The sequence below is a fragment of the Erinaceus europaeus genome, chromosome 12 (assembly GCF_950295315.1).
Source record: "Erinaceus europaeus chromosome 12, mEriEur2.1, whole genome shotgun sequence".
Lineage (NCBI taxonomy): Eukaryota > Metazoa > Chordata > Mammalia > Eulipotyphla > Erinaceidae > Erinaceus > Erinaceus europaeus.
Window position 1 is genome coordinate 43,427,116 of NC_080173.1, and position 13,138 is coordinate 43,440,253.

General features: G+C 53.1%; 1 protein-coding gene across 4 annotated transcripts in view; it reads right to left on the bottom strand.

Annotated features, from left to right (window-relative positions):
- Window positions 1-12,034, bottom strand: part of FMNL1 (formin like 1) — a 33,739-nt gene extending 21,705 nt beyond the window's left edge. For all 4 annotated transcript variants that reach the window (XM_060203324.1, XM_007535730.3, XM_060203323.1 and 1 more), the window contains exon 1: window positions 11,452-12,034. In XM_060203324.1, the coding sequence (XP_060059307.1) occupies window positions 11,452-11,580 (129 nt within the window). In that variant the 5' untranslated portion in view covers window positions 11,581-12,034. The remainder of the gene's footprint in view (window positions 1-11,451) is intronic.
- Between the last annotated feature and the right edge of the window lie 1,104 nt (window positions 12,035-13,138).

A 13,138-nucleotide genomic window follows, 5' to 3' on the forward strand; every position in this document is an offset into this window, starting at 1 on the left:
GGCCTTCCTCCCCCAGCCCCAGATGCCAAGCTTCTCCCACACAGGCAGGTGTAGGGCCCTGCCTGTGGGATTCCTGTGGAATCACCAAGTGTTAACAGCATTAAGGGCTCTCTAGACTCCCCAAGACTTGGCCTGTCTCCCTCATAGAGCCAGAAAATAGTACCAGTTTCACTTCAGTTTAGTAAACCTCAGTTTTTGTTTTAAGATTTATTTATGAGAGTGAGTGAGACAGAGAGAGAGAAGGAGAGAACAAGTATCCCTTGGCACATGTGGTGCTAGGAACTAAACTCAGGAATTGAGCTTGGGACCTCATGTTTTCAAGTCCAGTGCCCCATCTACTGGGCCATAGGTTACAAGCCTTAGGTTTAGTGAGGTCTACTATGTGTCAGGCCTTCCAAACCAATCCTTCCCCTAGGGGAGGTCCAGATCTCCCCAGGCAAGTGGAGCTCTCAGAAAGCCAACCCAGAGTCCAGGGAGCCCCAGCTGGGGTGGCTCAGACTATGCATCCTCAGTCACATGGTCTGAGGTCACAGCTGGAACTGAGAAGGGGCCACACCCAGCCCAGGCTCCTCAGCCAGCTTCCTCTCTGGAGTACTGGGCCCAGCTCTGGGGCTCTGGCCAGACCTCACCCCAAAAATCACTGCCAGAGGTCAGCCACAGATAACAGGAAGCTAAGCACTCTAGGCCCCCATTGCCCAAGCTTCTCGCTGGGCCTCACTCAAGAGCCAAAACTGTCCATCTTCTGCCACCACCACCACCACCACCACCACCACCACCACCACACACACACACACACACACACACACACACACACACACACACACCAGGCTGGCTGGGGATGGAGCTATGTCATTCCTCTCCCCAGTTCTGAAAGTAAGCTGCCTCTTGGGGGGGGGGGGGCGCTGTACTACTAGGTCAGAGAGGCCCCTCTGAGTTCATGATCTCTCACCCTCTGTCTCTGTCTATCTCTCTTGCTCTCTGGTCCCTCTTTATCCACTGACACTACACACAGATGGGAAAGCTAGGGCCTAGGTGATGGCAGAAATGCCAGAGAATGGTTGAGCTTTAAAGGGGACAGCAGTCTCCCTTGTGGATCTCTCTAGGCTATCACCTATCCCAGGGACCTGTTTGCTTCTTGGAATGGCCCTAGTAACACTTCCAGAAGCAGCAACTAATCATCCTAATGACTGAGAATGTTGTTAGCCAGCTTAGCCTGAATGTGCACCATGCTCAGCCCAGCTCTGAGACTGGTGAACTGATACCTGCCTTCCACCTTCACTACCACTCACCCTGTTTTGCAGGTGCAAGCTCAGAGTGATTCAGTGACCTGGCCAAGGTTAAGATGCCAGTGAGAGGAGAGTCAGGATGGTATTGAACCCAGAGCTGACACTGAACACACACCCCCAAAATGACCCCATGGTTACTCTTGGGAGCAGGGGGACAACCTCTGCTGAGTCTGGTGTATCTGTCCCAACAGTGATGGTGGGCAGGGTACACCTTTGCCCCTTCCCCACCTGAGACTCCTCAGGCCTCTGAATCCACATGCCAGCCTGCCAGGCGAGCTAAATTTAGACTCAGAAATCAGAAATAGCTCTGACAGTGCTGAGCACTAATTAGCAGCTGTTCCTTGGCTGTGCCCACCCAGGAGCTGGGCACGCTAGGGAGTTGGAGAGGGGCCAGCCAATGCCACTCACTCAGGTGGAGTGGGGCTATCTCCTGGAAAATGAGAACAAACCCCCAGAACCAGAGCCTTCAGCCAGGAGGCAGCAGCATGGGGCTAGGGCTGAGAGGCAAGTTAGCTGACAGTTCTCAAATGGGACAAGGAAGTCCAGGTGTGGTGGTAGTAGACACCTGCCTCTCAGGAGGGCGCAGCTGGGAGGGGCAGCTGCATTCAGACCATCATCACTTTAAGCCCACCTGACCCTATAGCATCACTACCCCCTTAGCCTTACCTTCCTCCTCCATGAAGTGGGGTGGGTATGCTTCCCTCCTGAAACTTGGGAGCCCCTGTAAATACTAGTGATAATCTGTGCTTCATGGAATGATCCTCCTCTATCTATTTTATTTTTTTATATCCTCCAGGATTATTACTGGTGGGGCTTGGTGCATGCACTATGAATCCACTGCTCCTGGAGGCTATTTTTTCCCTTTTGTTGCCCTTGTTGTTTATCATTGTTGTTGTTGTTGTTGCTGCTGTCATTGTTGTTGGATAGAATAGAGAGAAATCGAGAGGGGACAGGAAGACAGAGGGAGAGAAAAAGACACCTGCAGACCTGCTTCACTGCTTGTGAAGCGACCCCACTGCAGGTGGGGAACGGAGATCCTTATGCAGGTCCTTGAGCTTTGCACCACGTGCACTTAACGCACTGCACTACCACCTGTTCCCCCCCCCCTTTATTTAACTAGAGCTCTGCTCAGCTCTGGCTTATGGTGGTGTAGGGGATTGAGCCTGTGACTTCAGAGCCTCAGATATGCAAGTCTTTTGCATAACTACTATGCTGTCTCCCCATTCCTGAACTATCCTCTTCTATAATCTAAGAAGAATCTCATAGATTGGGGATTGGAGGTAGTCTATTGAAGACCCCAAAGTGGGGATCAGTGGGTTGAGCAGAAGTTTGTGAAAATACCCAGACTTGACCAGAACTCAGCTGCCCCTCCTGCCCCCTTCTCCCACTACCTGAGATAGTGTAGGACAGAGAGAGAGGAAGAGAAGTACGATCTTTTAGGGTGTTCCCAAGAGAAGGTAGACTGTGTATGGGCTAATCATCCTTCCTCCCTGATCCAGAGCAGCCTCCTGCCTTGCCCACCTAAGATCAGCCACGGGCCAACTCATCCCATCACCCCAGCCCCAGTGCTGACATGTGCCTCTGGAGACTGGAAGGGCTCCATCTACATCTGGACACAGCCATACCCTTCAGTTTCATTTTCAGTTCAAGCTGAGTCAATATTCCAGCCCACCTGCCCACCCTCTCCCCGTGGGGTCTGGCCCTGCCTAATCCCAGGATGCCCTTGAACTTGGACTCCAACCTCAGCCTCAGATCAGCCCTGCAGAGGTCCTGAAGCTTGATAGGCCCAGAAGCCAGCCTTGCCCCACCCCACTCTTACTTCTCTTGTTTGTTTGTTTGCCTCCAGGGTTAACATTGGAGCTCAGTGCCAGCACTATGAGTCCACTGCTCCTGGAAGCCATTTCCCCCCCCCCCCCCGTTTTATTGGTAAAGACAGAGAGAAATTGAGAGAGGAGGAGAAGATAGAGAGGGAGAGAGTGGTCTGGGAGGTGGTGCAGTGGATAAGGCACTGGACTCTCAAGCATGAAGCCCTTAGTTCAGTCCCCTGCAGCACACATATCAGGTTGATGTCTGGTTCTTTCTCTCCTCCTCTCTTTTTCATTAATAATAATAATAATTTAAAAAAACTTGTGGTCCAGGATGTGGTGCAGTAGATGAAGCATCGGACTCTCAAGCATGGAGTCCTGAGTTCAATCCCCAGCAGCACAAGTACTGGAGAGATGTCTGGCTCTTTCTCTCTCCTTCTATATTTCTCATTAATAAATAAAGAAAGAAAAAATCTTTTTAAAAAGGGGAGGAAGAGAAAGATAGATACCTGCAGACCTGCTTCACCACTTGTGAAGTGACCCCCTTGAGGTGGGAAGCCAGAGGCTCGAACTGGGATCCTTGCACATGCCCTTGTACTTTGTGCACTTAACCCAGTGCACCACCACCTGACCCCACACACACACTCACTTACTTCTCCATCCCTCTCCCCCACTGCTATATGGCTTTGACCTAGCTTTGAGAGTGTTCAGCACTTCTCCAGAAACAACCAGTTTTTTATTTTTATTTATATATTTACTTATTTATTTAAGACAGAGAAATTGAGAAAGGAGGGAGGGAAAGAGAGGAAAAGAGACCGAGACACCTGCAGCCCTACTTCACCACTCATGAAGCCTTCTCCCTGCAGATGAAGACCAGGGGGCTTGAACCCAGGTCCTTGCACACTGTAATGTGTGTGGTTAACCAGGTGTGCCACCACCTAGCCTACCAAAACAATCAATTCTATCCACTTTTTAAAAAATATTTATTTATTTATTTTCCCTTTTGTTGCCCTTGTTGCTTTGTTGTTGTTGTTACTGATGTCATCGTTGTTGGATAGGACAGAGAGAAATGGAGAGAGATGGGGAAGACAGAGAGGAGGAGAGAAAGATAGACACCTGCAGACCTGCTTCACTGCCTGTGAAGCAACGCCCCTGCAGGTGGGGAGCTGGGGCTCGAACCAGGATCCTTATGCCAGTCCTAGCGCTTTGTGCCACGTGCACTTAACCCGCTGCGCTACAACCCGACTCCCTCTATCCACTTCTTTAAAACTCCAGTATATTAATTTTCTGAGGCTTGTATAAGCAATCATAAGCTTAGAGGAGTGTTATAGGGTAACCCAGCCTTAGGATCAGAGGACCCCCAAAAGTAAATAGTTTCTCCCTTCAATATTCAAGGGTCCCCAGGACAGAAACAAGGACCAGACAGGTGGGATAAGGATAGCACACACTGCTCAAGACAGTAGGAGGGGGGCTGGATGGTAGTGCACCGGGTTAAACGCACATAGTACAAAGTGCAAGGACCTGTGCAAGGATGCAGGTTCGAGCCCCCGACTCCCCATCTGGGGGGAGGTCGCTTCACAAACAATGAAGCAGGTCTGTGGATGTTTATCTTTCTCTTCCCCTCTCTGTCTTCCCCTCCTCTCTCAATTTCTCTCTGTCCTATCCAACAACAACAATAGAAAAAGATGGCCACCAGGAGCAGTGTATTCATGGTGCAGGCACCAAACCCCATTGATAACCCTGGAGGCAAAAAAAAAAAAACAGCGAGAGAATAGCAAAAGTAATGACTATTATTACTACTCCCAAGACACTCTGGGCCAGGTGCTTCAGAGCTATCAATTCATTTAAATCTCAAGAGCATGTAAATGAGTAAATAAATAATGAATAAATGGGCAAGTAAAGAAATTACAGGAAAACAAAACAAAAATCCCAACAGCATGCCTGCAAAGAAGGTACTATTATAATACTCATTCACAAATGGGAAACTGAGGCATGAAGTAATTAAGTCATTTGTCCAAGGTAAGTCACTGGCAAGAAGACTGTTTCCTCAGAAGGAGCACTGTGGGCAATGAGAAATGTGGGTCCTGGCCTCTGAGGGGTCTTCTGCAGACAGTCTGGTCCCAGTGCCCCCCCCCGTATCCCCCCCCCCGTGTCCCCCCCTTCCCGTCTTAGGAACCAAGAACTGCTAGTCCCATTTCCTGTCACCCAGCACCCTGACTTCCTGTTGTTGCCCACACTGAGGTCTTACTCACTGGGGAACCCCCCCCCAGCACACAATCTCTCAGAGGGAAGTGGAGTCCTCCCCACCCCCTCCCAGAGTACACATAGCTACCGTTAGCACCCCACTGCCCCACCCTCCAGGAGAGGTAGGCCCTCCCTCTCGTGGTTTCCGGCCACCAGGCAGTTTTTCAGCCTAGGCCCCAGGGCTACAGACCTGTTTTAATCCCCTCAACTCTAGTTAATCCTTTCAACAAGATGTTGAATGAGGAATATACACCAGGTGGGCAGGCAGTGGAGCACCAGGTTAAGCACAAAGCATAACGACCTGAGCAAGGATCCTGGTTCGAGCCCCCAGCTCCCCACCTGCAGGAGGGTCGCTTCACAAGTGAAGCACGTCTGCAAGTGTCTGTTTTTCCCTCTCCTTCTCTATCTTCTCCTCCCCTCTCAATTTCTCTCTGTCCTGTCAAAAAAAAAAAAAAGGGGCTGCTAGGAGCAGCGGGTTTGTGGTGCAAGTGCCAAGTCCCAGCGATAACATTGGAGGCAAAAAAAAAAAAGGAATAGACACCATAACTATTCTCATTTTCACACACAAGAGGAAAAAAAAAAAAAAAACTCAGAAAGGGTTGGCAACCTTCTCAAGGTCACATAGGTACTTAGTAACAACCCCCAAACTTAAGAACCCAAAGCCCAGGAAATTACTCGTTCTTCCCCTGGCCCTTTTAGAGACAGAGATGGGGATGGAATGGGACTCCATGTTCGGGGGGGGGGGGTGCAAAGGTGGTTGCAAGATCAGCCCCACCTGCTCCTGCCCATCTCAGTCAGCCCTTTGCCAACTGGCCCCAGATGCCATTGTGCATCATGTTTACCACATCCTTGGTCTTCAGGGTGCATGTGGCAACCTTGCCAGCTAGAAATGGCACCACAGATTCTACCCAGCTGACATCTGACCACACAGCCACACCCCACTAGGAGCTTCCACGAGAACTACTCCCTTCAGAGACTGGAAGCCCAGGGCTTGAGCCACCCCACAGCTACAAGTCCCCCTTCATCTGCCCCATCCCAGAAAAGTTGCTTGGTGAAGGAGACTATACTTCCATCCCAGTCCATGGAGGTACCCATGTCATTCCCAACAGGAAGGACTCAACTGGAAGCAGGACACCCAGAATCACACCTCACCTGAGACTATCCTGACCCACACCCCTAAACACACACACACATAGCCCATCCAAGTGCCCACATGCCCTGGGCACTGACTACATCACCCCCAGGGTACTAGTCTCCATCAGGAAGAACCCCCTCTAATGGCTCAATCTTTTCTGTGAATCCAGCATCACTCTGCTCTCTCCACTTCCCTTTGCCCCAAATTTGCAGCCCCAGCCAGACCAGGGATGTCCCAGGCCCAGTGGTAAGCATGGAACCTGTGACAGGCCTGGTTGAGTGCCTTGCCATCCCAAATCCAGAGGGTCACAGAGGAAGGAAGGCCTAAAGTGCTGGGAGACACCAGCCTTGGGCAACAGCCTCAGCGTCTGCTTTTCCTACCACTGCAGCAGCCCATATAGCTGGGCAGCCATCACTCATCTGTGGTTGCTAAGGTAGCAGCCGGAAGCCCAGGCTCAACCTGCTTTCTTTCCACCCCGACTTTAAGCAGGGCACCTCTGGCTCACAGCTTCTTTGGGAAGGTAGCCCTGCACTCCCACCTTTACAGGTAAGAATGACTGGCTCCAGAGAAGGGGAATTTAGGGGGATACCCCTCACCCACAAAAGCCTTCCATAGCCAGGAACATGGAGGAGGGGTAATCTGGGGTTTTAAAATCCTACTTTGCACTAAGGGCTGAACTTTTTTTTTTTTTTGCCTCCAAGGTTATTGCTGGGGCTCAGTGCCTGCACCATGAATCCACTGCTTTAGAGGCCATTCCCCGCCCTTTTGTTGCCCTTGTTGCTGTCTTGTTGTAGTTATCATTGTTGTTGTTGATATCATTCACTGTTGGATAGGACAGAGAGAAATGGAGAGAGGAGGGGAAGACAGAAAGGTGGAGAGATAGACACCTGCAGACCTGCTTCACCGCCTGTGAAGTGACTCCCCTGCAGGTGGGGAGCCAGGGGCTGGAACCAGGGTCCCTACTCTGGTCCTTAACCCACTGTGCTACCGCCCAACCCCCTAAGGGCTGAACTTACATCAAAGGAAGAAATTTCCTGGGCCCATGTGACTGTCCCCAAGGTATAACTTAGCTTCTCCCATCAAGATTTGGGGGGGGGGGGTTTCAGGCCAGAGAGATGGCTTAGTAGTGAGCAGATCACAGACCCCTGCAAGCGTCAACCCGGCTTTGACCTAGCACGTTATGACTGGGCCCTCCTCAATCGCTATGGAACAGGCCATGGCCGGTGCGCCGCTATGTTCCATCGCTGGGGAGCCAGAGACGACCCGAACTGCCCCTGCGGCTACAGACAGACTATGACCCACATAGTCAACGACTGCCACCTCTCCAGATTCAAAGGAGGTCTCGAAACTTTACATCAGGCTCAACCTGACGCTGTTGACTGGCTACGGAAGAAGGGCAAACGCTAGAAGAAGTGAGCAGGTTCTTATATTAATGAGGCCTAGATCCAATTCTCACACCCTATGAAAACACCAAACATAGGGCCAGGCAGTAGTGCACCCAGTTAAGCACACACAATACAGTGCACAAGGATCCAGGTTCAAACCCCTGGCACACTTGCAGGGGGAAAAAGCTTCATGAGTGGTGAAATAGGGCTACGGGTATCTCTTTTTCTCTTTCCCTCTCTCTCTCTCTCTGTCTCTCCCCCTCCTCTCTCAATTTATGTTTCTAATCTATAATAAATAAAAATATTTTTTTAAAAAGGAAAATAAAACACCAAATACATGAGATTTCATGGGTGGTAGAGCAGTACTTTGGTATCTCATAAAAATATAAAATAGGTGGGTGGGGAGACAACATAATGGTTATACAAACAGACCTGAGGCTTTGAGGTCCCAAGCCCAGTCCCCTGCATCACCACAAACCAAAGTTGAGCAATGCTCTAGTTAAAATAAACAAATAAGAAAAAATAATAATAAGGGGAATAGAGAGGTGACTTAACAGCAGAGCATATACCTTGCAAGCACGATACCCTGGGTTAGAGCTCTGGTGCCACATAGGATGAGTAGTGCACTGGTGAGTGTATCTCCCTTTAAAAATAAAATATTTTAAGGGGTCGGGCAGCAGCACAGTGGGTTAAGTGCACGTGGCACAAAGCGCAAGGATAAGGATAAAGCATAAGGATCCCAGTTCGAACCCCCGGCTCCCCACCTGCAGGGGAGTCACTTCACAGGCAGTGATCACAGCAGGTCTGCAGGTGTCTGTCTTTCTCTCCCCCTCTCTGTCTTTCCCTCCTCTCTCCATTTCTCTCTGTCCTATCCAACAATGAATGACATCAACAATAATAATAACCACAACAAGGCTACAACAAGGGCAACAAAGGGGGGGGATGGCATCCAGGAGCAGTGGATTCATGGTGCAGGCACTATGCCCCAGCAATAACTCTCAAGGCAAAAATAAAAAATAAAAATAAGGGGATGGGTGGTGGTGCACCTGGCTGAGTGCACATGTTACAGTGCAAGTAACATGTGCGCTCACCACAAGTAGTGAAGCAGGACTGCAGGTGTCTCTCTGTCTCTCTCCCTCGCTATCACCCTTCCCTCTCAATTTCTGGCTGTCTCTATCCAAATAAATAAAGATAATTAAAAAAATAAATATAAATAAATAAAATGTTTTTAACTGAGCCAGAGGACCAGGGAGATAGCCCAGATGACTTGAATACTAGAGGCCACCAATTCTGTCCCTCGTACCATCAGCAGCCAGAGGTGAGTAGTTCTCTAGTAAATAAAAAAGAACAAAAAAAAATCAATAATTAGGGGGATGGGTCAACAGTACAGTATATGCTTGAGACCCTGGACTCTATTCCTAGCAGAAAAACAAAACACACACATAAAAATGGAAGGGGTCCAATCTCAGCTAGCTGGGGTTCTTCTACTTGGAAACATCTACGAAGGCCAGGACTCAACCCTGGCCACTCAGGAAGCAGTCAGATGGAGGTTCCCCCATATTGTCCTTTGGCAGCTATGTGTGTCTCCCCAAAACTTTGCCCTTGGGCATCCTCAGGCAGGGGCCAAGGCTGTTACCACCTTGTCAGGGTACGGTTTTCACCAAGTGGTCTTGAATTGGGTGTGTTCTGCCCACAGTTAAGACAATGGGCAGGAAGATCCCTCCCCAAGAAGAAGGTGAAGTAGTAACACCCTGAGCCTCCTGGAGGCTGGGGCAGGGAGAGCCCCAGTGTGTGAAGCCATCCTACATTCTTACCTAGCCACCACCCCTTTCTCTACCACAACACTTTCTAAGACCCATCTCTGGACCTCCTCCTTCCACACCCTGATGCTTAGGTACTCCCAATGGCCTTGAGTGTACATTCGGGGTGACTGCCAAAATGTAAGCAGAGCAATCAAGCCCCACACATGCATCAGCACTCACCATTTGACTTTTGGATTTTCCACTGGTCTGAATTATTCACACAGCTCCTCCTCCATTAGCATATAGGACAGAGCACCCACAGGGTCCTGGGCCTCTCCCTAACAGCCTGTCTACCCCCATCCACAGGCTCATACTTGGAGCCCCTAGTCCCCCCAGTAGCCTGGCAGGGGCCCAGGGAGTCACCACCATCTCAGGCTTCCCAGATGGCCCCCAGAGACTGTCTCTCTCTCCTTACCACCCCCCCCCCCCATCTGCTCAACTGGCTCAGCCTTGAAAAGTCATGGCTTGGAGGAAGCAAGAGAAGGGGGATACTTGGGGCCTTGGCCTGGTGTGAGATGTCCCTCAGAGTACCTTCCTCCCTTCAAAACAAGGTGCCTTCACAAGGATGGACCAGAGCCCACCCCATCCCAGAGTTGCTCTGGCTTCTCTCCTGGGAGGGGGGATCAGCCAAGATTTCCAGGAACTATTAGGAGGGGCTATGCAGAGGATCTGGCAAGTCTGGCCTAAGCACCAGCCAGGGGATGGGGAAATGATGTCAAGAAGGTGGAGGGGAAGAAGAATCAAGCCATCAGCCAGCACCCCTCTGCCGCCAGGGCCTCTGAAGTCCCCACCCTCAGACCTGCAGTGGCAGCCTGCTCAGACTAGGAAGTGCCTCTTGGAAAAAACACAGCTTTCTTCCCCTGTCACCCAGAGTCCTGTGAGGGAGGCTGACAGCAGGCAGGCCACCGGGCAATTATTTAGAGAAGGGAACCTGGGACTGGCTGAGAGGTAGAGAGGGAAGTGAGAATGAGGGCCTTTCCCCCAACAGACTTCTGCCTCCTAGCAGGTCTTTTCTCTGGAGTCCCCACCCACAAAATACATCCCAACTGCCTACAGGCTCAGCTAGGGCTGAGGACTCATTCCCCAGTGGCTCAGACCTCTAAGTCCCCCCAATTCCTAAGACATGGTAAAGAGAGGGCTTCCAGACTCTTGCTCCACCCCAAGCCAGAATGACCAAAGCATCCTGACCCCGCCCTTCAGAAGCTGAAACCCTTCAGTGGATAGGAATATGACCAAGATAAGGAAGACCCATCAGTCCCAAGTACATACGGAGGTGAGAAGCAGACACCCCCTTGACGTGCTCTGACATTTCCCAGCAGCCTAGGCACCAGCAAATCAGGACCAAATGCTTCATCTAGCTCTCCAGCTCCCAGGAGGTTACAAATGTAACTCCTCACGCGCAGTTTGACCCTGAGACTGAGGCACATGTTTCAGACCCGGCCGGGAGGCTACAGTGGGAAAGGGGTGTCCTGGGCACCCTTGCTGCTCGGCTTCCAAGTTCCTTGCAGGTCATTTTTAAAGACCTTTAGAGCCAGGAACTCGGGGGGGGGGGGGGTAAAGGAGGTGTGTGAAGGAGGGAAACTGGACAATGGCAGAACAAAGTTGTTTTTTCTTTTTCTTTTTATGGGGGGAGTGGGGGTGGGGTGGGGGTGAGTGCTAAGTCACTCTGAAGGAAGCCACTGTCACTCCCACCCCATGAAAGGTAGTTGCTTGCCTGGGGATCTCCAAGCGGTACCTGAACCCCTGGGGGAGGGGATGCGCGCCCCGCGCCCCGCACCCGGAGGTCGCGCTCACCAGCACCCGGTTGAACCTCTCCTCCAGCTCTCCGGCCGCGGGCATCGGCTGCTTGGGCGCCGCGGGCTGCTTGGGCGCCGGTGTGGCGGGGCCCGCGGGCTGCTCGGCGCTGCCGGCCGCGTTGCCCATGGTGGTCCCCACCCAGCCGGCTAGGCGCCTCCAGCCACGGAAATCCAGCTTTCCCGGGGGCCGGGGCCGGGGGCTCCCGTTCGGGCAGGCGGCAGCGGGCGCTCGGCTCAGCGGCGTGCAGGCACCGGGGCACGGCGTCCCATCGGGGTGGCCCCGTCCGAGGAGCCGGGCGGCGCGCTGCGGGGCGGGGGGAGGAAGTCAGGCTGCAGCCGGCAGGGCCAGAGGGCTGGGCCGGGGGCAGGAAGCTGCGGCGCGGGCTCCCCCCTCGGCGAGTCTCTAACTTCTGCTCCCCGGGAGCGCAGACCGCATCTTGCCGCCGCCGCCGCGCAGCCGGCCCCCGGGGGGCGGGCAGGAGGGTGGGCTCGGGGTGCGGGCCGGGGGTCCCGCGCAGCCATGGAGGCGGGAGGGCACCGTGGACCCCGCCACCTGCCGCGGGCGGGGCGGCCGCTTCACCTGCCGGAGCGCCCGCGACCGACCCGGGCGAGGCAGAGGCGGCGGCGCGCTCGGCGGCGCCCCCGGGTCCTAGAACCGCGGTTCCTGCTCTCCCCGAGCCCAGCTTGGGGGCTGCGAGGGGATCCCAGCACTGGGGTTTCGGGGTAGAACCCCGAGCTAAGGCTTCCCAGTGGCAGCCCGCGACCGGCGGACCCTGGACCCTGCGGCGCTGTGGCCCGGGCGGCGCCCCCTCTGGGGTCGCTGGCTGAGAGAGTAGAAACCCCCTTCCAGACCCCCCAGCCCTGGTTTTTCTTATTCTCTGTGTAGCCCAGAGAGGAGATGAGGACAGAGGGAGCCATCTACAAATGAGAACCGCCCCCAATCTGCCCTCGCCCCAGCGGGAAGGGGGTGGCACACCCAGGTTAAGAGACACTGCCGCGACCTGTCCGCCGTGAGCCGGCCACCTGTGCTGGCTGCGGAGTGAGGGCGCCCGAGGGCGGGTGGCACGGAGCCGGGACCACCAAGGCGGTGTCAAGGAGAAGCGCGGGGGCTGGGAAAGGCTGGAGCAGGCTCTGCAGAACAGAGCAGAGTCTCACTGCGCTGTCTCCTCCAGTGACCTAGTATAGCCTCTGTCGCCTGAGGGAATAACCATCCAAGGATGTCTAGCAATGGTGCGGGCTTCCAAGGGCCTTCTTCCATTCATCCCGACAATGACCAGGGAAGGTGGGTATGACATCCTCGCCTAAGGGCGGAGGGGAATCAGAGGGAGCTGGGGCTCAGAGTGGTTAAGTGCCACAGGGCTAATAAAGGACGGAAACAGACTGGCTGGCTGTCCACCTCCAAAATCTACACTGCTAGTGTACACACACACTTCCACCCAGGTGGACCAGAAGAGTGAGAGTATTGAGGATGTGTAGAACCTCAAATCTTGGGGGTCTGGCGGTAGCGCAGCAGGTTAAGCACACATGGTGCCAAGCGCAAGAACCAGATTAAGGATCCCGGTTCCCCGGCTCCCCACCTGTAGGAGGGTCCCTTCACAAGCGGTGAGGCAGGTCTGCAGGTGTCTTTCTCTCCCCTTCTCTGTCTCCCCTCTTCTCTCGATTTCTCTCTGTCCTATCCAACAACA